This window comes from Bombus vancouverensis, chromosome 6 (genome assembly GCF_051014615.1).
Source record: "Bombus vancouverensis nearcticus chromosome 6, iyBomVanc1_principal, whole genome shotgun sequence".
NCBI lineage: Eukaryota > Metazoa > Arthropoda > Insecta > Hymenoptera > Apidae > Bombus > Bombus vancouverensis.
Window position 1 is genome coordinate 19002297 of NC_134916.1, and position 25889 is coordinate 19028185.

The 25889-nt window shown below is 36.2% G+C and overlaps 4 protein-coding genes across 10 annotated transcripts; 1 reads left to right on the forward strand and 3 right to left on the reverse strand.

Annotated features, from left to right (window-relative positions):
- Positions 1-4550: 4550 nt before the first annotated feature.
- On the reverse strand, positions 4551-12832 carry LOC117159795 (xibalbin-1). 2 transcript variants are annotated; one of them, XM_033339947.2, is made up of 3 exons: positions 12628-12832; positions 7844-7922; positions 4551-6485 (listed from the first exon to the last, which is right to left on the reverse strand). In XM_033339947.2, exons 1-3 carry the CDS (start codon positions 12707-12709, stop codon positions 6350-6352), a joined length of 297 nt encoding a protein of 98 aa, XP_033195838.1. In that variant the 5' UTR covers positions 12710-12832; the 3' UTR covers positions 4551-6349. The 2 variants fall into 2 exon arrangements, with proteins under 2 accessions (XP_033195838.1, XP_033195837.1); XM_033339946.2 differs by having other exon boundaries at positions 4551-6512.
- Positions 12833-17235: 4403 nt separating this feature from the next.
- LOC117159779 (uncharacterized) lies at positions 17236-18072 on the forward strand. Its single transcript, XM_033339927.2, has 3 exons — positions 17236-17463; positions 17669-17789; positions 17861-18072. The coding sequence occupies exons 1-3, from the start codon at positions 17236-17238 to the stop codon at positions 18070-18072; spliced, it is 561 nt and encodes a 186-aa protein (XP_033195818.2).
- On the reverse strand, positions 17777-22632 carry Nf-YA (nuclear factor Y-box A). Of its 6 annotated transcripts, none has more exons than XM_076619278.1 (7): positions 22496-22632; positions 21419-21728; positions 21228-21346; positions 20827-21000; positions 20650-20741; positions 20361-20505; positions 17777-20306 (listed from the first exon to the last, which is right to left on the reverse strand). In XM_076619278.1, the coding sequence occupies exons 2-7, from the start codon at positions 21708-21710 to the stop codon at positions 20217-20219; spliced, it is 912 nt and encodes a 303-aa protein (XP_076475393.1). In that variant the 5' UTR covers positions 21711-21728; positions 22496-22632; the 3' UTR covers positions 17777-20216. The 6 variants fall into 6 exon arrangements, with proteins under 6 accessions (XP_076475393.1, XP_076475392.1, XP_076475390.1 ...); XM_076619277.1 differs by having other exon boundaries at positions 20361-20502; positions 21210-21346; XM_076619275.1 differs by having other exon boundaries at positions 21210-21346.
- Positions 22633-23014: 382 nt separating this feature from the next.
- On the reverse strand, positions 23015-25834 carry Lamtor1 (Late endosomal/lysosomal adaptor, MAPK and MTOR activator 1). Its single transcript, XM_033339892.2, has 5 exons — positions 25465-25834; positions 25137-25213; positions 24971-25060; positions 24642-24840; positions 23015-24564 (listed from the first exon to the last, which is right to left on the reverse strand). The coding sequence occupies exons 1-5, from the start codon at positions 25507-25509 to the stop codon at positions 24475-24477; spliced, it is 501 nt and encodes a 166-aa protein (XP_033195783.1). The 5' UTR covers positions 25510-25834; the 3' UTR covers positions 23015-24474.
- Positions 25835-25889: the final 55 nt, after the last annotated feature.

Here is a 25889-nt window from a genome sequence, read left to right on the forward strand (position 1 = left end):
GCAAACACGTTCTTTAAAAATCTTTTCTACTCCAAACGACAAATAGTTCTACATACTGAAGATTAAACGTTCAACTTTCAAGATTCAAACGTCTTACTGATAGATTAGCGTAAAATCCAGTTGCCAAGATTTTTAGACGCAAAAGGTCGAATTCTCTTTACGTCGGCATCTCCATCACCGGCATCCTATCTGTTCTAGTAAAAACAGGTGTAACGAATAAGATTTAACGAATTGTTTTACTATTCACTTAAGGGTTGTTTTTAATATCAAATCATAGCTTAGAGTCTTGCTTTCCAGTTACTTTTCTACACAAGCTTTCTACAGCCTCCCTCTATTATCCCTCGCGTTGGATTTTCATGTTCCGTGATATTACTTCCTGGCTCGCCCCTATTTATCCTGTTTTCTCGCTCAACTTGCGAAACGCAGATAATTACGCGATAAAAGTACAAGGTAATTACATCTTTCTCCATTATGAACAAAATCATTGCTATTTTAATTTACATATTTTCACTCCAGATTTATCGTACTCGCAGAGCACTACGAGAAAATAAAAATACGCTGTACTTTTCTTAACAACCCCGGATCCTCCTATCAAGCGGCTAGTTGATAGGTTTAATAAAAGCAACTTTGCTTCATTAAGTAGTTGCTGTTATTTCACTGGAGAACGAGAATACGCACGAACTTCCCACGAAAGCGTGCCTCTCGAAATTACGCTAAAACTGCGTACAACCTTTCCGTTTTCCGGTGTACACGATCCACCTATCATCTCATCTAGTTGGATTTTCACGACTGAAATTGAGGCACGCGTGCAATAACGTCGGAGTAAATTTCAAGGAAATTAAAGATCCGGGATTTGGAGGTTTTCATCCGCGTAACACAGCGTTACCAGTTCGATCGAAAGAACGAATGACTTTGATTTCGCTTTGATCGGGTCAACGAACTTGTAACTTGAACGTCGAGAATTATCAGCGCGATTAAAACGAAATATCGGCAGGAACAAAGGAATGTAATTAAGCCGCTTGTTACAAAGCGGAGGGAATTTCGACGAGAAGCTTGATTATCGAACTAGTTGTACATCGATCTTCTATATGGAAACAGCTCTTCCTTCAAATAATTAACCATGCACGCGTTTATTAACAGTTATAACGTGCTTCGACAGAGTTTCGCCAGTTTTACGAGTTCAACATCGGTCGGATGTCACGTATTGATCGGTAAATATGCGTTTCGATGGCATAGTCGGCTATTATTTCTCGTTAGTTGCAGCTAGTGGTATTTGCGATGTAGAGATACGAAGAGAAAATGAGAATTTATGTCTTCACGACTGACACATAGTATTTAGATTCTCTTATCGTTATTTAAACAAAGTGGCATAGCTGTTTATATGAAACTTTACTCGTTTCAAATTTTCCGAGATATATTTGAATGGAAAGCGTAAAATTCGAGATTCGTTGTAGTTTCCTGATTGCTACGTTATTACGATTATTCAGCAACATCCGAATTCTTTGAAATTCCATCGCTTCTCTACTCTTTCTTAGAACAATTGTGAAATATTCCGATATGAAGCAAACTGTTAGGCAACTACGTATATGTTACTTCGTCCTCTTGCGAATCTTATCATCTCTCGCAGCGGTTCTCCCTCTAACGTTTCGCTATCTCGAGAACGAACATCAAAAACGATAGGAGTCGTAGGAAATCGAACCGTGGTTCGTTGAACTCGAACCTCGTGCAAAACGTGATCCAGAGATCGTGGTTCCTTCTTGTGTCCGTGTCATCGAACTCCATGATAGAGATTCCGGCCTCGATTCCCTCGCTTTCACTGCAGAATATTTTCTAATCCGCAAGAATTGTTTCAAAACATTTATTACGTCGTCCGAAAAGCTTCTTTCGTTTTACAACGTTTTTCGTTTTATATTGTTTCATCGAATTACGTACGATCCATTTTGTCCTATCAAAATAAAGATCACGACGTTCGACGGATTAGGTTTCACGTTTGTATAAAGATGCATCGTTGTAAAAGACGGGTTTGTAAAAGAAAGACACTTTTCGGACAACCTAACAGTTCGCTGCAAACGCTTCCAAACAAATTTTTCTCCTAACAGTCTCCTAACAGCAGAAACAATTATTTCACGGAAACTAACGTATATATACCTAAGTAATCGTATTAATTATTAGATGAAAAGTAACTTAATAATTATTCCATGGAGAAAGTTAACGCCTAACAATACGCAACGATTCTCTTTTTAATTATAATCGTTAAAGTATATTAAAAAATCATTAGGCTTCGTTCTACGTATATTCTGTAAAATTTTAATCACTCTAGTATAGCATAGTCGAATCAACAAGCTATTTTCGTATATCCATGAAACAATTTACCACGGGAAATAGCATAGGACACCATGCATCCAATGATGCCATTACTGAAACGAACGACACATGACAGCGTGTAATAAATACTTAGATGACTCGTTCCATGTAATCTTGAAATACTGCTGCTGCTGCTGCTGCTGCTATGTTTACTCGTTCCAAATAAGCCGCAGAATTTCGCTATAATACACGTGAGATATAGATTAAGAGGTTGTTATGATTTCATCATCCTGGGGAGCGCTCTATTTTTCCTTAACTAGATTACATTAGCCAGTGCAATTACACGGGGCGACACGACCTGGAAAACCAATTGACCCAAGTCCAATAAAACGTTGACACGTGCGTGACGAAAAGTATGACACGACCCGTCAACAGGATCTATCAACTACGTCGCGTAGCTGGTGACACAAATTTCCAGGTGATCTATTAATTTACCGTTTCCAAGTATCGTCTCAAATTGATCAGGTATTCTTATCGCCTGAATCAATGAACATTCCTTGCATCAACGTCAGAGTTTAATCGATCATTTAAATCGCCAGAAACCAATTACACGAAATCTGTCTGTCCGAACGAGGTGTCAGTTCCAATGCGAAAGAATGAAAAACACTCGCTATCGAACGATACACCGAAACCGTAACAATACACCGAACAAGTAGCGTTTAAAGCAAGCGGATAAAATAGCTCATAAATTGCGAAAAGAAATTGCACGAAATCCCTGTTGCCAAATTTTCTCTGCCGTCCCATAAACGAAGATCGACACCCCGTAAAACTGTCCCGTAAAACTGTCAAACACCTACCTTTCGTCATACCGAAAAATCCCCAACATCCGCCGTGTCTCTTCCATTACCATGATGTAAAGATTATTTACTATACGGAGTCGACGGGTGGCCCGTAGGTCGTCGTGGTTCCTCGAGGTTAACTCGTTTGACCTTCTCCTACTGCTCGTGTGCCAAGAAACAGCGTAAGAGAGATAAGAAGGTCTGACCGATCCGCGATTCGTCTCCGTTCGATCCTCGACTTCCTCGTGTTTCGAGGACGCGGATCCTCGCGTGGATCGCGATATCTCGCAAGCACAGCAAGATATAAATGAAACGTACGTCACGATCCAGTTGGTCGACCCATTCGATCCGGTACTGTACTCGTCTCGGACAACGTCTCGTTCGCTTCGTTTCGTGTTCTGGCCGAGTTTCAACTCGTGACCAGCTGGCTGGACAGCTCGTCTTGTCGCTTGTGCCTTACGAATTGCTTCGTTCCCCGTGTATCAAGCCTTTCTCTACTAGACACGATGTGTGGCTAATAGGAAATTTATTGCCACTTTATCCCACCATTCTTTCGCGTATTTGTTTCTTTTTGGAACGTCAAAGTTTTAGTAGTCAAAGACAATTGGCTTTCGATCGTTTGCTCGTTTCGGAAATTTTCAATTATCGTAGTTTTTCTGTCTCTTCTTTTGGATATTTTCGTTCCTGCTTCTTAAAAACGGATTTTTAACTCAGAATTGTCGTCGATATTTCTGGAAATTGCTGCTATTATCCGTTTGTGTTATGGTTCCTCTGCTTTCTTTATTTCGTTTGATAGGTTCGCAGACTATGTGTTGGAATTTTAGCAAGTCGAAACGTACGTTTCTAGAACAGGATTTATGGATGCAGACGTCAAGCAAAGAGAGGGAAGTTACGCGCATAAGGGGATTACGCTTCTCAAAGTTTCAAGTAGAGATTCTATCGTAGAGTTGTGTTTCGTCGTCTGTACAAAGTTATTTTTTGTCAGACGACCTTGATACGTGAGAGGATTTAACAAGCTTTGGTCTTCCATGTCGTTTCAAGTTCGTGTCTCTCGAACGTAAAACTTTCCTCGTGATCTTCTTGAAAGGTAAGTTTATTAATAAAATGAAATATGAACAAATACAAAAGGAATAAAGCTCTACGTACACCAACATCGGTCAAAAGTTTGCACTCACTACGTATTTCATGAAAACCAAGAATTTAAAAAACAAAAGTTAATTTAGAATTCTGCTATCTTACGAAACTTTTTTAATATTATTATTTGAATTAATGATAAAATTAGCAGCCGATAGAACGCGGATACGATTGAAAAGTGATTCGAAAATTCCAAAATGCTTGGCTGGTAGTTATACAAACTATGATTAACATAAACGGGATTTCAGGAGAGAAAATTACTTTGTCGTTACATATATAATATATATTATATTTCCATATAATATATCGGTACATGTACATCCACCTTCCGATACGATACGATAACATCCATTATTGTATTTTTCATTAATAATTAGTAATGCATACACGTGCGTTTAAATTTTAAATCAGAGAGATGTTTGATCTCGTGTCATGAGAACGCGAGTTTCTCTCTTTCTCTCTCTCTCTCTCTCTCTTTCTCTCTCTCTCTCTCTCTCTCTCTCTACATCTCAGGAATCAATTTTATTAAATAGCTTCGATCGATTATTCTACGAATCGGCCGTGATCATCCTCGTCAGCGATAAATCCATAGGACACCGACGTCTGATTGTTAAAAGTGACTAGAGGAAACACCAATCAGAAGACAGTAGAAGACCCATAGGATTTTTCTATTTCGTTGAAAATTCATCGAATCGTTCAATTTTTGATCATCTATCGCCGATCGAACAAGATGACGGCCTGAAACATCAGAGAATCGAGCCTGATGAAATGTTTTATTCGTTTTTATTATTAGTCGTTCATCCTCTCTGTATGCTAGTTTTATACAATCTGTTTCTTTTTTTCTGTTCTTGGTGATAATTATTTTATGAGGATAACAGGCACGATTCTCGATTACGCGATAAGTGTCTTACGAGGAACAGAAAGTTTCGAGGGATTCATAGCAAGTATATCGGCAATGCGGAAATCTATCACAAAGCAAAACGCCTGTTCGCTAATTTTTGTCCATTTTGTACCGTTTTAAGTTAATACCATTTCATTGAGTTTTCTTCGAAAATAATTATGGAGCATGAAGTAATCGAAGGCTGACAGAATGTAGGCGAGTTTTAACTTAAAACGTACATCTCCTTGCGCTAGATACAGACTTACAATTATTGTTGCATCGTTCGTTCAAAAACTTATTATCGTCGTTCAAGGGGAAGAATCGGTTTCCTTAACGTACGAACCGCTTCGTATTCCTTTTTTACATGCTACTCGATAGTTCCATTCGCCTCTTAGAGAAACTAAAAAACCACCTATAGGAATGTAGTAAAACGATCAGTCAGACTTTATTTCCTTACTTCCCGCTACGTCTCGATGGGGTTTGAGATTGCGCAAGGCCACCAAGTCCATCTTAATTAATAATAAGAATAAAGAAACGAAAGGACGCAAAACGTAATAATTTCATTTAAAGAGTGTAACGGGAAAATATATAAATATGTAATAAAAAAGAATGAAAGAAAATGAAGAACTGGTTGTGGATGAAGTTTATCGTTCGAGTACAATAGGGGAGTACAAATCGAGTACAATACACGAGAGAGGTAGATACGAGATGTGCGCTGAAAATATAAGCAAAAAAAGATACCAACCAAAGAGATACATAGACTTGGTCGAGTATTTTCGACGATAATCGAAAAAAACGAGGCAAAGGAAGCAACAGGGAAAAATACCATAAAAACTCAGCCTCTCCGCGATGCACACATTCGGAAGCTCGCTATTTTATCGATAGGTTTTTCTCGATCGCTGTTTTTCTTCCATCGTACGCCGCAAATGAAATTCTATCGGAATCTAATCGATAACACGTGGAACTTTTAGACCGTGAACAGCGGACAACGGTAAAAAATTTGTATAAGAAAACCGCTTAAAACTGCAAAGCATTGGCAGATGGTGAAAAGGATAATAGTATGAAAGAGGAAAAATATGGAGAGACGAAACGAAATCTTGAAATGGAATCGTACGAATGGTGCGGATAATCGCGTCGCGTGCTAAAAGGAGAAACGTTCTCGCCGAAAGAAAAGGGAAAACGGACGAGCCGTTTAGCCCCATTTCTGAAACAGACCCATTCGTTGGCACTGACAGTTTGAGCCCCACAAATTGCATCTGCAACTGGAACTGTAGCAGCAGTCTTTTGGTCGATGATCACAGTTTCCACCCCGTCTTATGCAGGCTCGCCTGAACAAGTAGATCAACGAGGTACGTCTACTCGAGATTAGGGGTATCTGAATAATACGTTGCAGAGACATCGAGACAACGACGGGAGAAGGATGCGTGTAAAAATATTTGTCAACTTTGTTGTCCAACCTTCGAGCTGCATGATCCGTTAACGCTTTGACTGCCACCTTGGTCGTATATGACCGGCCACGGTTTCTCCTGTCACGCCACGGTGGTTATCGGCGAACGGAGCGCTTCAACTTTTCTTACAATTGTAAAAATTGTATGAAAATTGACATGAAAATTGCACGAAAAGTTAGGGCATTTTTAATAGAACATCGATAAAAAAAAAAAAATGAGAACAAATTTTGCATCTAACGGTGCACTGTGTTTGCATCCATATCTTTGAACGGCAATCTACGAATATTATTATAAAATATTATATTAGAAAATAATAATCGTAAATGCTGCCTTATAATCATATGATCGAAGTTAGAAGTGTGCACATAGCTTACCATTATATATACAATGAGCAAATACCGTTTACTAATATCTTGTACACGTTTCAACGATACATTCTGCACAGTTCGCTTACGACAAAATAACGACAAAATAAAATGCGAATGGTTGGTTGAAATAAACCAAGCCTTGTTATAACATGTCGCTGTCAACTGTTAGCAAGGCGCCACGGTGGTCACCCGTGACCACCAATAACATAAACGGTCCATCGGGGAAGAATGTTGTCTTACATCGTCGATTTATTATTATTTTGCCACTATATAAGCTTTGAATAATAAAAATACTCCCGTGGCGTCCTCAGCGAAACACGTGATTTCGGCGTGGCAGTCAAGGTGTTAATTAATTATTATTAACCGTTTCTCTCGAATGGAAAAATTATTTTTTCCATATAACTATTCCGTGGATAGCAGGATAGAAATTAAAAGAATTTTATTCTCGAATAAGAGATATATTAATCGTTGCAAATGAAATTCATAGTGGATAGAGGAGATCGAAATTTTGTTTAATTATTTTCTCCAACTGCTTTACCGCTAAAGAGTTTGATCTTTAAGCTTGTTGCAATTTTGCCGTCGAATCAGCGAATGAAAGTATATTTTAATGATATGCAGATTAAAGTGCAATCTTAACGCGAATGAGGATGTGCAACGGTGTTTTAATTCGAATATCGCAGCGCAAAGGTTAATTGGAAAAATAACAAAATTACCAGAGTTCTTAAAGATCTTAAAGGTTGATTTTCTATTTAACGATTATAAGAAATACATGCAAGTCTATTTGATGAAAATATAAAAATTCGAGAAATGGTATTTGCAAGAGGATGGGAAAGGATAAAAATTGGGTACAGTGATACAGTAAATACTCACTTTTGTTGAGCCGCTCTCATCAGATTCTCCAATGCGTTGTCTGTATAATCCGAATCCGCAACCTGCAGCGAATCTTCCTCTGTAACGCACATTGAAAGAGTCGTTAACACCGTAATGACGCTGTCAGTTGAACAAGAGATAATCACAGAAAGTAGAAATCGTAAAAATGAAAACTTTCATTCGAAAATACTTTTGTCCACTTTTTCCCCACTAACAGTAACAACAGCAGCTTTTAATGCGGATCACGACGAATCGCATTAATCAGAGAAACATCGAACGATACAGAAGAAAAATGGTATAATCGAAGGAATCCGCGATCAAGTTAAATTTTCATAGAGAAATCGCTCGATAAGAAAGAATTCTTTCTGTCGGTGAAACATTTCACTGTGCAAACTTTTACAACAGCTACACTGCATGAATTGTAAAATAAGTACCTTTACAAAAGAATACATCAACGATTACATAAAGTTACTAAGAAAGAGGACACTTTGAATAATCGAGGATTGCTTTCCGAACCGTTGAGTGGTCTGGTCTTTGGAAAAATCGGTTTCCTAACGAAAGGAAAAAGAAAGTATCGTATAGCTAGGTGGATCAAACGCGGCGGTGGCGGCGGTGGCGGCGGTGGCGGCGGCGGCGTCCATTAACAGAGTTCATAAAAGGGTAAATTGTATCGCGAAGAAGAGGAAAAATAAAAATAGGAGCATTTCCTCGGCAAACCCTCTCAACGGATATATATATATTTAGTCGGCGTGGTCGCCTACGTTCTTCTCTACTTATATTTCATGCAAATTGGTCCGCTTCTTTCGACGACACTCGTTTCGCGAATAACGATATCCAGCTAGGAATTATTGGCTCGTATTTTACGACAATGTAAAGAGGATTACCAGGTGTAACACGTGCACCTGGCGAAATCGGAACAATAGCTTCGTTTTATTTGTTTGAAAAGTTACAGCCAATTAATCAAGAAACGTGTGAGAAATTGTGCAAATAATATTCGTAAATTCCGAGAGGAAATAATTTAAGAGGATGAAAAAGATATTTGTAGAGAAAGAAATATATCGTAACAGGTTTGCAATTTTTGAGGAATTTTTCTTAAAATATCTTTCAATCGTGACTATTTACATTAATCTGTGAAAATTGGTATATTTATGTATTATTAAAGTCAGATATTCATATTGTGTGCAGTGTTGTTATCCTTAGAAACAATCGTTCAAGCATAATTTGTCATTATCCTAAACGAAACACGAAAGAACGTTTATCTTTGTTTAAAGCGATAATTATATCCTTTCTTATATTCATTGATTGGATGCGACGAAATAATGATTCTAGCGAATTAACGAACGCTATGCTACCGTACGTAATATTTCTTTCGTTTCTAAATGTATGCAATTTTACAATATGCTATGCTTGAAATCTTCGCGTAAAGATGTTAATTCAGTAGAATACTTGATACGCGTTACTTTATGAAGACACTTTGCAAAGCGGATCACGTAAACCATCGTCCTTCACAGGGAAGGTATCAAGGTTTGCAAAGATCTTAATAGAATCTCATTTTCTACTTTCCTCGCCGAAAGTCAAACATCATCGTCATCCTTCGTAAACATATTGTTTGAAATTAGCATATTAAAACTGTGGTGAAAAAACCATGGTTTGTTAAAATTTCCAATGAAAATTTGTAATTATTGGAAGATTCAATTTACTAATTTGAAGAAATTTGAAGAAATTTGGAGAAATTTTATTTTAAGAAATAATTTAGTCGCAGTTCAAATTTTCAAAGATTTCAATTTATTTCAAATATTTAAACAGTCTGATACGTATCTGCTGTATCATCGAGTTCGTCAAGTTCATCGTAGAAGCACCTCGAAAATTTCCCAAATAATTCATTTTAACCACCATCCTAATATTATATTTTAAAAGAAATTTTATATTCTGCACAAACCCGGTCCTTACTCTCTTCCATCGACGTGGTTAATCGACCGAAAAAACCCCTACCCTACCCTACCCTTCCAGTCTCTTTCTCAAACGCTAAATATTTATCCACGAAATCTTATCATAAATTCCCACATTAAGTCCTGTCCAATTTCCATAAAATTACCATTAAAACAAAATAAAAAAGGGGAAGTAATAGCACCGGTACGGATACCTACAAGATCAACCGATTTTCCATTCAACTTTCTTCAAATGTAATCATTTGAATTACTCTTCCTTCGGTTAGGTTCAACGAATAATCCACTTTGAAGTTCCAATTCCAATTCCAATTCCAATGTTCCATTTACCAGAGTAATCCTTTGATCGAATGGAAAAATCAGTTGGCTCGAGGTCCGATCCGAACAAGGCGGCTGATATTAGAAGTCGATCCACCAAAGGGAATTCATTGATTCGTCGGGAATAAGACGAACCCTGAATTCTAACGGAAACGGATCGTGTGGTAAACGCGCAATAGCAAATTGGTTAGCCGAAATTGGTTTCCTCGTTTTCTTCGTCGTCTGTATTCTCATCAACAGCCTTAAAACAGGATTAAGGTAATGCCTTTGCCTCTCGTCTTTATCTCCGGTCGCGCACAACAATGCTGTCGATGTTTCGGTATTCTCGCGATACGTAAAAACGACGAAACAACCGCGAAATTGAGGAATTTCTTAGGAAATTTCTTCTTTCTTTGGTCAAGAGATTTTGCGAAATTTTACAAAGTTTTACCGAGCATCCAGTGTTTGCTAGATTTTTCGATCGATAGTCGTAATACGCGAGCAAAGTTATTCATTCGATAGAGAAATTACACGCGTAGTAAATCATTGTACTATTGTATCTATATAGTAATATTTCCATTTCAGATACGTTAAAAATTCAGATAAGTTAAATTTAATAAATCGTAATAATAAAATTAACGATTCGATACTGGATGATTTATTATAAAATTTTATTCGACCGAGCTGGAAATTTTGTAATTTACACAGCAATATAATTAACAGAGGAGAGAATGGAATTTACAAAACTTCACGTATGTGTTTATCGAATGTATACCATATGTATCACACCGTGGTAGTAAGCGAAGGTAAAGTTAATACGAAAAAAAATGTATTCGTTTCACAGGAATTTCCAATATATCGGAAAATTGTATCTCGCAAGGTTCGTTTAAATTCGCGTAAAATCTTCCACATTAAAATCGACCGACTAATACACTCCATGTTAAATTTCGTATCGTATTGTACGCGTGTTACGTAAGATTTCCGGGCGAAGCCATCGAATCTAATTATCCGCACGTTCAATTAAAGTATCGCTTAAAGCGGTTAGCCAGATCGACGTTGATTTCATTTTCTTTTCAATCAACGATTGTTGCGTAACGCGCATCCATCGGATACTGTTTCGTTCGCGTCAATTAGTTACCATGATAAATATAATGTTACCTTGAAAATCTATTATTTGTATCGAGATATTCAAATCGAAAAATTATATTCCATTTATTAACCAGCTTTCCTCCAAACGCTTAACAAGATTCATCGAAATTGAAATAAACAAATTTTTGTGTCAACGACTTTTCACACCGTAATCTTTTCACTGCTTCAAATTTTTAAACATCCAAATATACATAGAACGAAAGAAACTATATATATATATATACACTGTATATATACTATAAATATACATAGAAGGAAAGCAAAATTGACGAGCATTGGTTACGATATATCGACTCTTCAGAGAAGGCATAATGTGTAAGTGATCGCTACTTGAGCGTCCGATTTTATACGGGTTTATACTACTACTACTACTACTACTAGTCGCACTCTGCTCTATCCAGTTAAATACAACGTATCGCGATAAACTAAACTTTGTTGATTCTCTTTTAAATATCTAGTATAGAAGATTTGAAGTTTAACAAATTTCGAAAAATCATACAACATTTCTATCGAAATGTCGTAAGAGACATTTGTACGAGAAAACGAAAAATGAGAGAATATTTTGGGAAGGAAGCAAAATTTACAACGAAAAATTGCTTTTCTGCTCTCGATATTTGAGATTTAAATTCATACTCCATTTAATTCCATTTAACTATTTAGTCTCGACAATTTAGAGTGCAATTGACATTTAAATATCATTATCGTTGCAATTGAACGCTTCGTGATCGTCACGACAAATAATGATTAGCGTACTAATGCGATTAGGATATGTCGATCTTTGAAACACGCTGGTTAAACCAGTTTAACTGGTTACGTTACAAAAAGCTTTGAATATGAATGGAAAGTCGAACGAGGCTCGAAAAATAAACGATATTATATTTTCTTCCAATTTTATCAGCCACGCGAAGCTCGAATTACGTCTCGTTATTCCTACGACGCTGTCCAAGTTCACTTGAAAACGACCTAAACTAGAAATGTCAAAACTCGAAAGAATTTGACATCTAAATATCGTTCGATCGAAATTTAAACAAACTGAATTTCAAGTTAAATTTCTACGACCAATGAGTTTGAACGCCCAACAGGAAACAATATCTACGCTTTACTATAAAATTTCTAAATTGACCAAGATTTTGCGAATAGCGTCACTCCCCAAAATCTCTACCATCTAAAGACAAACAAGCTTCGTTTCGATTTTCCATCTACGATTCACCCCACAGTCACCACGCCGATCGTCGTCTTTACCTCCGCATCCAATCCCTCGCGTACCTCCAATTCATTCGCCATACTTTTCCAATCGCTTTGCGAATCACACTCGGACGAAGTGCAGAAAATTCAATCGAAGAAGGAAATAAAATGAAACGAAGAGGAAGAGGAGGCGAAAGAGTTACTCACCGTCGTCGATGTAGGGGCTACCGAGAGTCTTGTCAGCGAAGACGACGAACAAGCAAAACAACAAGAACAGGCTGAACTTCATGTCTTCCTCTCGGATAGAGTAATCAAGGATCGATTGATACGTGTACCGGGCTAGCTGACTCGTACTCGTGGAAGGATTCGTACCCTTTCCTGACCGTGGTCGAGTTGCAAGTGAGGTTTCCACGTCGGACCGGTAGCTTATATAGACGCGGGAGGCGTGGCGATCTCGCCCCCACGAGGATCTCTTTGCGGAGGGTGAGACCGTGGATAAAACTTCGGTTCGAGGTTCCACGCGCTCGTTCCGCGATGTCTAGACAACGTTGTACTCGCTGCTTTACGAACCAGGTTGGCGGAAGGTTCGTAAACCCAGGCCAAGTTAGAAAGTGGAGAGGTGAAAGGGGCAGGGGGTGGTGCTTTTTCGAGGGAATGCCACAGTGAGCTTAGGGTGGCCACCACCCTTTGAACGAGCAACTGGTTGCGAAGCAACTGGTACCATCGCTGTGTGCCTATCGGTCCGATTATGCCGCCCGTAATACGATTTACGTTTCCGTCACGTTTCCCATCCGGCTTACCTTCCATCGCTTTATTTATTTTGCATCTACTTATTTCTGCGTCCACTTTTCTTCGGATGTATCTATCCTGAAATATCTGTATCTTTCCTGCGGAAAGAACGTTTTAAGATGCTGGTGTCGAAGGCGAGTTTGAAAGCGTTGGCAAAGAGAAGAAGGAAGGATCAGACCACGCAACATGAAATATCGAGGGTTTTTTCCTTTCTCTTTTTTCTTTTTTCTTTTTTTTCTTCTTCTTTTTTCTTTTTTTATAGAGAAAGTTTGATGCGATGGCCTTTTTACGGGGATTTTACGTTCCCGTTCCGTGGTGTTATTTCGATGTTAGGCGAGGGTTGAATCGGCACGGTAAAGGGATACGAAAAGGGTTAGGAAAATTTTTGATCTCGGAGAACGGTAAAGTTAATATTTGAGAAAAGTTCATAGGGCAAGTTTCATAGCTCCACCTACGATACAAAATATCTCGCCGATATGCGTAATACAAACTTCATTTAGGAGAGTAATAAATGAAATAAATAACAATTAACTGTTTGAATATCGATACGCGAAGAATTAATGTAAGGCGAACAGTACAATTATAACTAAAAGTGAAAATGAACCGAAAGATAAAATACCTAAAATTTACCTAGATAATCCTGCAGTTATGAGACACGTGTATCGTTAAATTTCCTCCCTCGAATCTGATCTTCCCTCGTTCCAAAATTCAATTTACGTTCCGTTGTATTCGCAGCTTCAGCACCGTGTCTGCTTTCATTTATACATTCCCGTTTTCAGTGGATAAAATTGTGCTTGTTTCAACTATCATTGGTTTAAATATCGTCTATTATACTCGTAGTCATATCGTCTACGCATCTACGGTAACATTAATCCACGAGATACGGACACCTGTTTATTTTTAATTAACGGGCAAGTTTGTAGCAGTTTCGAAAAACCGCCCCACGCGAATATCTTTCCTCCTTTCATTCGTTATCTCTCGTAATGTATCATTCCATCTAGCCAGTCAATTACGAAACCGTGGTTATCTGGCCCTTTTTAATAAGCTGGTTGCTTGTTATAGCACATTAATCTTCCCGTATACCAAACAGTGGTACAATGGATGTTAGTGGCAGGGATTAGAGAGACTATATTTTATACTTCTCCGCGTAGTCTTTGCGCGTATATCCATCCGCGCAATGAAAAATTATTTTCACATTGTTCCGTCCTTCTGCTTGCGTAGCTAGTAGCTTCGGGCGAAAAACGAATCTCGGTTAAATGAAATTTGTATCATATACCGATTATCGTTAGCTTTGTAGCGAGAAATCCAGAGACGTTCTTCTTTAATTTGCCGTTAAAAAATGTATCGAGGATGGTTGTTAATTTCGAAGTAGTATGATTCATTTTTTGAACAAAGTGTATTCTTTTCAGTAAATTTAATCAATATCAATCAGCAAAGCTAACAAAAATCTATTTATCGCAAAAGTTTATCATCGACATTTTGAAATGAAACATCGAGATTTTCTCCACTCTTCTTCTCATTTTTTCTTCCAAAGAATAAAATGGCTTATAATTCCGTTTCACCGTCGAATTTCCAGTTTAATTCTGAAAACGCATTGGTTCGCTCCGTCGCACTGCGACGATTGGAATTGAATGCGATTCGGTTGACTCAGACTTTGTATCATTTACGTTCCATAATCGCAGTTCCGAACAATCTTTCAATTACCGTTAAATATCGAAATTTTACATTCGTTAATACTAATTTAATACTAATTTAATCTCGATGTGTATTAACGTATTGATAAAAGTTTCAAAAGAAATTCAGTATGCGCAATACTTGCTAGCGCTTCCTAGCGCTTCTACTCGGAAATGTATACTGTATGAGTCACAGAACGACATTCTCTTCTGCACGTAAATTCCTGCAAGAAACGGTATCCATTACGATAAAGGAAAAGAAAATGCAAGGTCTTTTACGTTTGTTGTCGGCACAACGAAACCTCAAATTTACATACTTTTTTCTATTCGATGTTCGTATGTACTCGTAATAGAATAACCGTTTGCCATATTATCGATACAATATTGTGAAACTAAATTAAGACTGTCGGTGGTATTTTCTGCACGAAGGCCACTCTGTGTAAAAGAAATATTTTTTACGAAATAACTGCAACGAATGCGTGCAAGAAGTGTTGCGAACTTCCGATATCGTATCCGATACCGTGGGTTGCAACGTACGTTTCCAGTGACGTATCGTACGGCTGACATCGTTGAACGAAATTGACCGAACGAATCAACCTTTAGCGTGGATTTACGTAATAGTTATTTTAAAAGTTGCTTGAAATCGATGCTTTATAGATTGCTCTTTGAATTATCGAAATCTCTCGATTTGATCGCAGTCGGAATTTTACCGTTAAAAGCTTCTTCTCAAGAGCTTACGTTTGGAAATAAAAAATGATAGGTATCGTTATCGGTCGAACAAACACTTGAAATGACATTTTTTTAATCATTCTACGTTAAATTAAATGTGTTTCGAGATTGAATCTTGCAAAATCTGACATTTGTAAGTTAAAAATTTTGCAAATTACGACATTAAATTTAACTTTCCGGAATTTCAAGTTCCAATTTAATTCCTCAGAAACGAAAGATGCCAATTCAAAGTAGCGAATCCATAAGATTTAAGAGCTTCCACCTTTCTTCTTCTTCTTCTTCTTCTTCTTCTTCTTCTTCTTTTCTTTTTTCTTTTTTCTTTTCTTCTTTCTTTCTTTCTTTCTTTTTCTCACGTTATTTCCCGTGATTCGTCATCGATGAATCACTTACGTAACTTCCACCCATTCGATCGGCCATCCTAAACCAACCCTAGAAACTCTATGCTACAAAATAACGAAAGATGACTTCGGGAGGAACTTGGTGAAAATGAACAGAATAAACTCGTTCGTCCTCCGAATTCCGGAAACAGCAGCAAAAAAGACAGGCGCACCGAAGAAGCCTCGTTTGTCTTTTGAGGAGGGTTCGCAGGATAGGAGCGTGGGCAGAATAGCAAGAGGGCTGTAGACGTTAAAGGATACCTATAAGGTACGAATTGCCTCTTGCGAGTAACGAGGCGAAAATATTGCTCAGACAGTTCTGGTTACTTGACGAAAATTAATTACTCCGAGTCATTACAAACAGCGTAAGATTTTAATTATGCCTATCTTGTTACAGCACACGATGGTACGTGTATACGGCCCTGCTACAGATCCTCGAGATTATCTCCGCTCATTTGGATAATTTGTCTTCTTAGAATCCTTTAAGCGAAGAATTCGTTCGAAAGAATTTAATATTTATCGATCAAATAGAACGTATCGTTAATAAAACTTAGAGCGTATCGCAAATAAACTAACTTTAATAATACGAGAATTTATACTATTATACCCTTCATCCTTCAAGATATTCGATTAATCTTAACGAAACTTCGCATGTCGATATTGAATCGTTACCGAGGTTAAAATAGAACATGGATATCTATTTTTCCAACCTTAAACGACGAGAGAAGCAAAAAAGAAGGAAAGCGAGAGGAAAGAAAGCGTAGGCGACTCGCATCAACAAGGACGTACCTATAACAGGGAAATTCGATGTCATGTCCTAATTGGCGTTTATAGTACACAAGGGTACCATGCCTCACCTCTTGTTATATCGTCCTCTATAATGGATCGCGAGAAATCGGAGAATTATTAGACGTCGAGAAGCCTTCCTTTCGTATCCCTTTATCGTTCATTTACTTCACAAATTTCTCAACTTTTTCACAATGAATTTTCCTTCACGATTAATATTGCCTATTATCAAGAATTAAAGTAATATCGATAACAGATCGGAAATCTTCTAAACAAAAAGTCTCATACCTACTACACCTAACCTTCCTTTTCTTTTCTCAACTCATTGTCAACAGTATAGTAAGTTAGTAAGATAGGCAACTTCAAGGTTTTTCTAACCTTTTCGTTGAATTTTACCAGGCATGATCGTTGATCGTTGCGAGAAATTTGTATAACGTTCGTATTATAAATAAAGAGAAACCATGCTTCTAGAAGTGGAAGACGAAGCACGTGATTTTACAACGATATATAAAAAGGATTTCCCATCGAAGAAAACTGGTAGACCAAAGGAATACAGACCACAACCCGAGTACCCTCCGCCTTTGAATAATTTAAATGGCCCTTACAGAAAGTGTTTGAACACACAACGACAAAATGCTGCTCTTACCTTAAACGAACAAACCGAGGATCCACAACAAGCTTTAAACAGAGTAAACAAGCAACGATATTTGCTATTAACAATTAGTATATGAGCAATACCTCGTAATAAATATTTTTCTATTACCATGTTGCATTATAATTGAAAACCGTTAAATTCTTTTAATGTAGCTCGTTGTGGAGTTAAAGTACATCGCGTGGATTTTCAAAGCACACTTTAAACATGTAACAGTGTTGATATAACTTTAAAATATTTAGATTCGCAAGAAATACCGGCATTTAAAAGAATTTCTTTCCGAAGTTGTACCGGATGAGGATTTAATCGAAAGAGAGGAGAACAAACTTAAACAAACTGTGTATCAAATGGAATATTCAAAAGGTTTTATTTTATAAACGAAACTACAATTTCATTTACATATATATTTTAAAATGAAAATTTGATAATATTAGGAGATTATTCAGCTCGTGCGAAAACATATGGAAAATGGAAAGACATTCGTTTACCGGAAGACTGGATCATATCGGAAACCACTCAAACCAACTCCTACAGAAACCCATGGAAAATTGCAACGGAAGACTTGATACGGCTAAAGAAAGCAAAGAAACCTCCAGACAATTTAGTACCCAATAGAAAAGAAAGAGAAATTCTTCGTATAAGGTAAGAAGGCAAGATTACGACAGTTCTGTTGGCATAGATAAATATTACTTATGTTTTCACCACCATAATTACGATAGAAAGTTGCTATTAGGAAGCATCGTACGTGGGAAAACCCAGCTTTCCCTGGTTAAGCCGTGGTAGACAATAGTCTTTAAAAAGTGATCTAGAAAAGATATTTGTTCGGTCTGAAGGACATCTGGTGTCCGGCTGGCCCGCGGTATATGACCTGGTCTAGGTAAACGGTCGCCCGACGTAACAACTTATCCACTAGTACATTCGTAGTAAATCCAATAAGGATTAAAATGTCCCGAGCAACGATTATTATCATTTGTCCTTTATAAAACTTTCCTACTTATATACATAATTCTGTAGTAAAAAAAAAAAAGTATCCGCCATTAATTCTATAGGTTGTTACAATCTATTCTTTCTAGAACTGGAGATTCAGAATACGATGCAAAGATAGGTGCTACCGGAAATCGAGTAGTAAAAGAATGTTTGTTCGGTCCACCGTTACCTATTGAACCACAAATATATACTAAAGGACCCGACAGTCCACCGTCTGAATGCTCGGAAATTCTGGCAGACAAGAAATTTGTACTTCCTTCCAACATAATCTAATCTTTTGTCCGATCTTCCCGTTATCTCCCATTTTCACCAGAAGAAAATTATTTTCAGTAATCACTTATTAAAATTAAAGATAAGCTATTGGCGAAGGATTACGTTAATTAAATCATCAGACACGAATTATTACAAAACACAACCCATGTTGTTTTGCTTGTACATAGCCACTTTACAAATATATTATTTCCTATTTTCACTCAACTTAATTATTCATTTACAATAGTTCGCATTCACGCTGAATACACAGTATTACATTCCACGTAAATCTTTCTTACATTACATTCGTACAAATTATTTACAATTCTACCCAACTTTAAGATCATTTAACAAAATATTTATGTACGAAAGTGAAACATTTCGTCTCTTTTTATTTCAATTTCTTTACGTCTGTAAAAAAAGAAGGGTGCTGTATCTTAATATGTATTTCATCACATATCAAGAGAAATTAATTATCGTGATTTCCCCTTTCAAAAACTAACATTTGAACTTTAGAAAAATGCCATTTTAATAATATGTAAGAGATATATGTAGGAAAAAGCAAATAATAACCTAAATATTGCAGAATTATTACGATAATGTTATATTTATCTGCATATAAATAAAATAATATAATTTTATAAAAGTTTCGAAATAAAATAATTTTTTAAAAATTTCGAACGCAAATCCGATCTTAAATGTAAAGTTGAATTAATTTTTTAATAAATTTTCAAAGATTCCAAAACCATTCAGATAAATTACATGTTACCTAGCCTCCCTTGTTCAGCCACAATATCCAACATTTCAAGATTAAACATGTTATTTACATAAGCCACTGCAAAAAACATGAGTAACTTCTTATAATATATTCTTAACAATTAACTATATTCCATAAAGCTTTTTATCTGATTAAATTAATTGTACTCGCACGTAAAATTGTACAAAAAGTCTTATCGATGTACATATTTTTTGTATTTTGTTCATTCATCGTTATAATGGAAGCTAAGATTAATTCATTTATAAAATCTAATCTAAAAATAGTACCCAGCACGTAACAATAAATTATATAGTTCAGTCTCTCGATTGAACGTGGCGATATGATTTGTAGAAAAATTTACACGTTTTGAAATTATAAATTTGATATGTAACACTGCAAGCATTTTTTTATGTACACAAAGTAGTACCACATATCTTTCATCAATTTCACTATAATGAAAGTTGATCTAATTTTTAATCCAATTTTCCGTTATACCGTGACATAATACTAGTAGCAATAGTGTTAATCAAATCTATGCCAGACTACGCACAAATTAAAAAAATATAAGTAAATCTTTTTGTAACCTTTTCATAGTATATACAGTTTTGATGATTCTTCACAGCATCTTGTTTTCAGAAACTGTTTGCATTATATCTCGCACCAAGTTGATTATTTACAAATTATACTTTTGGAGATTAATGCAAACATACGTAGAATGTCATCACTAACACATTTTTCGTTTTTGACTGATTAATTGTTCATGCGTCACCTCAACTTCTAGTTTAAACATTTATTTACATCAAGCAGTTGTTCGAGGTAACAATATCATCTTGAGAAATCATTTCCTGAAGGGGGATACCTTGTTTCTGTAACAAATGTCCAGACTTAAACTTACTTCAAAATTTTTGTACTTCGTTCAGAAAAACATTTATATTTACTTCAATGACAATCGTCGATGCCATATTATCTGTGTCGTGATATTGTACACCTACATTTGCTGCTGTTATTGCTATAGTACGAACGGTATTGGTGCTGGTCGAAGTTGTGATGTGCTGGGTAATCATGGCGTTTTCGTTTGCTCTACTGGAACCATTACACTCTTATATGCGTAAAATAATGAATGAGACACTGTGTTTGTTTCGCATAAAGAACTATAATAAGAAACAGATATATATATATATATATATATATAGATATATATATACATATATATATATAGAGACTTACTTTCGTTTCTTTACTTGACCGGAATGAAAACGACCGCCCTCGCCACGAATTCTATTCATTGCATGTCGATGACGAGATTCATGGAGATATTTCTGTAAGAAAATGCTAATTTCATGTAAAATGCATAAGCAACAAAACATATAATATAAAATTAACCGTAACTAAACATATATTTACAGGTCTTTCTTTAGGTATCTTTCCCTCAGCTTCTAATTTAGCCCGTGCTTGACGACGTTTTAATATACGCCTATATTGCTTAGCATTTACATATAAAGGTTCTTCCTCAAAAACTTCTGCATTTGGCAATGCCACTCTTTGAAACTGCGTTTGTCCACTATTTCCTGGTACCATCTGAAACATCAAAAACCACGTATGTTTAAGTGTCTCGACGATACCTAGTTCATATTAAACTAACTATATACTTAAATTTTGAACTAAAGAAACTATATAGAAAAAAAAAAGACATTACGCTGTCCTTGTCGCTCCATAATCACTACAAGTCGGTATAATATATAATACACAGACTATGTAAGTGAAAGAGACACTTTAACAGTAATCACCATGAAAACATTTCCTGCCTGAGTCGCTGCTGCTGTAGGACTTGCTAAGGGTTGTACTGGTGTTGTGGTTGCTGCGGTAGTTGGCGGTTGCGACGTTGCTCCAGCAATTTGCATAAGATTCCCATTGATATTAATTACTACTCAAAAAATATGAAATTAGTATATAAATTTTACAATTTAACAACTACGTTAATCATATACTTTTATACCTGTTGGCTGTGCTTGCTGAACTTGACCCTCTAATTGTACTGGCTGATAAATGTATGTTTGTCCATCTGGAGTTTGAATGATTTGAGGTGTTTGTGGCTGTTGAATTACTATTTGTTGGCCTGTACTAGTTAAACTAGACACAGGAACAACTTGTATTTGTCCATTTGGTGCTGCCATTTGTATAGCTTGTGGTAACATCATTGCTTGACCTCCTTGGCCCATTTGAACAACCTGGACGGTTCCTCCGGCACTACCAACCACAACCGCCTGCCCTTCACCCAGTTGTTCCATTGTAGATTACTCCTATCGCTAAACAGAAGACATTGACCTCACAACAAAACAAAGACAGAATGCAGTTATATTGGAAAGTAAATTAATAGAAAGCCAAGTATAAATTCTCCGATGGAAAAAGATAGGTTTAACGCGACAAAGATCACTACATGCATGTATGTACATACACAAAGACAAAATCTGTGTATACACGTGAACTCGTATATACGAAAGTTCCATGAATCATGCAGGGGAACTTTCGTGTTTGTTGTATCAAACTGAAAATAAATAAATGGAATGCGTAGAAAGGTTAGAGTCTCGATGATTTCTTTCATTCTGTCGGGCACAATTTTGTCTCGTACGCATTGATAAAGATCGCCAACGTGGCGAACACATTGAGGTCTAAAGAGCCCACGTGCAGAATGTTAGATACGTAGGAAAGAGAATCGAGGCCAGCCAGCAATCATCACCTTCTATCGGGTAGAAATCGGTTCCGAAGGATATTGCATCCTGTTCTCGGTGGCATGATCAACGTCGTATTTTCGTGATCCTTAACACGCAGCGAACGTCGACGTACGAAACGAAGACCAAGTCTGCTGGATGGTATTCGGAATGTATGGAACGACGCGAATTTCGGACGAGAAACGCTCGTCTCGACAAACATGGCCGTGCGGGAAGACTTTTTCAAGCACAAGAAGACACGGGTTCGCAATTCGAACAAGTCACAAAACGAAAACGCGGTTAATCGTACAACGATGCGCGGTCGTACGCGTACCCCGTTGATGTTTGATAATTTGTGGACTTACATTGGATATTTTCGTGGGCACTTTCCCAATGATTGGTCGGCAAATTGAGGACCAATGGTCGGCGATAGAGAGTCCTCGGCTCTTGTGTATTGGTGGTACTGAACGGGGGGACCTGCCAGTCCGATAGCAGCCCGATGCCAGACCGGTCGATGCCCCTCCGCGCCTCGACGCGCCCAACCAATCTACTGGCTTGACTTATCCCCACCACCTACTTCCCGCGCTCTCGTCAAACTTCGCGCGTTCCTAACAGCTCATTTCCCGCTTCCTTTTAAATCGATTTACCGATGTACTATCCGTAGTGATCACTTCTCCACATTTTCATTATTCCCGCATTCATTTACCGAATAAAATTTTATAGCGAATTACGTAATTCAATCCTACGATATTTAAAAATAAATGCTCTATATACTGAATAATTCTGTTCGAAGTCGAAGTTTCTAAATCTTGAAATAGTATTAGAGTAGTGGAATGGTAGCATTCAATGTGTAAAAGGTGGAGCATTTAAATACGAAAAGAAAGTATTTTTATAAATATATTTTACGAAATAATAAATAACCAATATTGACGGTCTTTATGCGTTTGTGCATATAGCTTTGATAACAAATTAATTCTTACAATTTTCAATAAATGTAATTAATAATGTAACAAGTGCGGCTTATACAACGTTTGTTTAATCATCGTTTATTGTTGACTATAATTAAGTTTATCTAATACGACTGTTATTCACGAAACAATATATAATTTCACAATTTATATCGTTTATTTATCATATCGCAATTCATCAATTAATAAGATAATAATAATATCATATCAATTAAATAAGAGATGATAGCGGAGTAATAACTATTATAATTTTAATAAAATATAAAATTAACAAATTTTGATGAACGAAATACATATAAAAAAAGTGGCAATGAGTAAAGGATATAATATTAGTAATAGTACTAATTTATATAAATATCACATGTGTATGTTTAAGTTAAGAACTCCTTCTCGCTTGAAATTGTACATACTTTTTGCAACACTGTAGCAAATATAAAATAAGAACAATATAAACGTACAATATAAAAAAGACAAAGATTTGCATGGTAATTAAAATATACACTTTAATATGAGTAACGAAATATATTCCAGTCGCATTCGTGAATATTAATTGTTACTGAATCTACATATTAACTACCGTGTTTCATATAATGCCGTTTACGTATATGAAATATTTTTAACGCTGATAGAACGTTAACAAAAAAAAAAGTTAGTTATTCGCTTGATAAAACTTAATTTTGCAAATTTTAATGCGAAAAATGATAAATTTATAATATATGATTGCGTTTATTAAATTATGACAAAATAGCCCTTTTATATTGTTTCTCGATATACATCTTAGTGGAGATTAATAACAGTGGTTTTATCTTTTTACAATATCGTATATAAATTATGGAAAAGCACTACCAAATGCAGCTTTTTCATTAAAGACTGGTCGTTTGGAAATATATTAACTTGTAACATCTTAAAATAATTATGTATATTCAGAAAAACTGTCAAGCCATTTTAACTTTTTGTTATTAAGAAGTAGTACCTGAACTTTTGTCTACGATACACCAGATTATAATGCTTCATCAATATTCAAATTCAAGTAAGATAGGATGGAGCTAAAAGTCCAGGGTATAAAAAGTCCCAAATTTAAGATCTTCGTATGACAAAGACTCGCTCGAGACGAACGCTCGTGTGCGAATGGCGACGAACGCTCGCTGTCTAAATAACATTATGCGATATTCAACCGACTGTTTACAAACGGAGATTTAAAATTCGGGGCATTTTACCCGTCGGACGTTTAGCCCCACTCTATTCTAAAATCTGAAGTAAATTCAGATTAACTTATCGAAAATTCATTTTGGAAAGATGTATAATGTTTTCAGTGTTGTGTAGTACAATGATTTCACTCAAGCAAGATGTAATCCTGCTGAGGAAATGCCAAAAGATCACGATAAAAAAGGAACTACTAAATCTTCCTTGTGTTCAACATTAACATCCTCTAATGCTGTCACAGCCTTATGGAGCATTTCTGTTATCTATAAATAAAAACATATATAAAAATTAATAAATATTTAAATAGTAGGATGTTATATTGCATATAATATATGTTTACCAGTCCATGATCTTCAGCATCAAGAGGTTCTGCTGCCAATATCTTTTCTGGGGCAGGAACATCTTTGAGTAAGCAAGATGTACTATCAGGTACTTTAATACCTCCAGCTTCTATACGTTTAGAATATGCACGTGATCTATCCATATATTCGTGCTGTTCTAAGTTGTGTGAATCTAGTGCTCCAACATCTATTACATTACTGAAATTAAATATATCAACATAATTAATTGATCCTTATTATGATATTCTACCAAATAACTGTAAAAAAAAAAAAAAAAATAAGGGCAACATAAACATAAGGACTAAGAAAGGTAGAAGCAAACACTCACGCAGCTGTTTCATGTAAAATTCTATTTAATGCACTTTGTTCATCTGTTTTTTTGGGCGCTGAACTTGCATATTGGTTAACATAATCATCACTGAAAGGAAAAGAAATGAAAAAGCTTGAACAACTTTTATCTATATCATATATAAATATATATAAAAAGAACACACCTGTGTACTCTAGGTATATTTGTGTTATTACTGACAGGATCTACCAACAAATGTGTCCTTTCATTTGCTTCTCCACTCTACAAAGATAAACAGATAAATTACATGTTTTAATTAATTGAAATTCTAGTCTTTGAATTTTATTTCAATTTTATAGATGTGAATCATATAAGAATATAATATACATTTTGACTATTTCAGTCTTATATACGTAATCCGAATAAGTGAAATTGCGATAAAAGTTTATATGTATCTTTTAACATATCTAATGTTATACAATAAATCGAGCTTTCAAAACATCCCACTTGACTAAAATAATTTAATTTATTACCTGCGGATCGCTGTCTTCTTTGCAAAAACTGTAACAACATCCCATACTTATAAATGAATTGTTAACACTTTATAACCAGTGACGTATTGCTACAACGTATTATTTTTAATCTTCATTCCTGTATACAATCAAGTGAATCAGCTCTGGACGTGCCGATACTGCGCTTCAATCACTGTCCAGAAATGCAATATACTGCGAGAAGAGTGACAACTAAAGTGATTTATTGAGATGGATTTATGACTAAAAGAAACTGGCCAATTATACAAAGTGCAACGTGTGACAACCTTTTTAAACCAGATACGAAAACGCTAACAAAAAGGATATGGACATGCGAGATACAACCTTCCTCTGGTGGGATTTATAACGTACTAAATCGAATAACATAACCTTAAATATTCACAAGATAACGAGTGTACGAATTTATC

Bases quoted from the DNA above. Each gene is read 5' to 3' on its own strand.
- LOC117159795 (XM_033339946.2), bottom strand. From the start codon at position 12,709: ATGAAGTTCAGCCTGTTCTTGTTGTTTTGCTTGTTCGTCGTCTTCGCT. The intron at 7,923-12,627 runs GTGAGTAACTCT...TGTGCGTTACAG, and splicing joins TAGCCCCTACATCGACGACG to AGGAAGATTCGCTGCAGGTT. The intron at 6,513-7,843 runs GTGAGTATTTAC...AATCTCGAGTAG, and splicing joins ATGAGAGCGGCTCAACAAAA to ACGTACCTCGTTGATCTACT.
- LOC117159779 (XM_033339927.2), top strand. From the start codon at position 17,236: ATGCTTCTAGAAGTGGAAGACGAAGCACGTGATTTTACAACGATATAT. The intron at 17,464-17,668 runs GTAAACAAGCAA...TAAAATATTTAG, and splicing joins CACAACAAGCTTTAAACAGA to ATTCGCAAGAAATACCGGCA. The intron at 17,790-17,860 runs GTTTTATTTTAT...TGATAATATTAG, and splicing joins TCAAATGGAATATTCAAAAG to GAGATTATTCAGCTCGTGCG.
- Nf-YA (XM_076619275.1), bottom strand. From the start codon at position 21,710: ATGGAACAACTGGGTGAAGGGCAGGCGGTTGTGGTTGGTAGTGCCGGA. The intron at 21,347-21,418 runs GTATAAAAGTAT...TTTTTTGAGTAG, and splicing joins TCAGCAAGCACAGCCAACAG to TAATTAATATCAATGGGAAT. The intron at 21,001-21,209 runs GTGATTACTGTT...TTGATGTTTCAG, and splicing joins AGGCAGGAAATGTTTTCATG to ATGGTACCAGGAAATAGTGG.
- Lamtor1 (XM_033339892.2), bottom strand. From the start codon at position 25,509: ATGGGATGTTGTTACAGTTTTTGCAAAGAAGACAGCGATCCGCAG. The intron at 25,061-25,136 runs GTGTGTTCTTTT...TTTTCCTTTCAG, and splicing joins AATATACCTAGAGTACACAG to TGATGATTATGTTAACCAAT. The intron at 24,841-24,970 runs GTGAGTGTTTGC...ATTTAATTTCAG, and splicing joins ATTTTACATGAAACAGCTGC to TAATGTAATAGATGTTGGAG.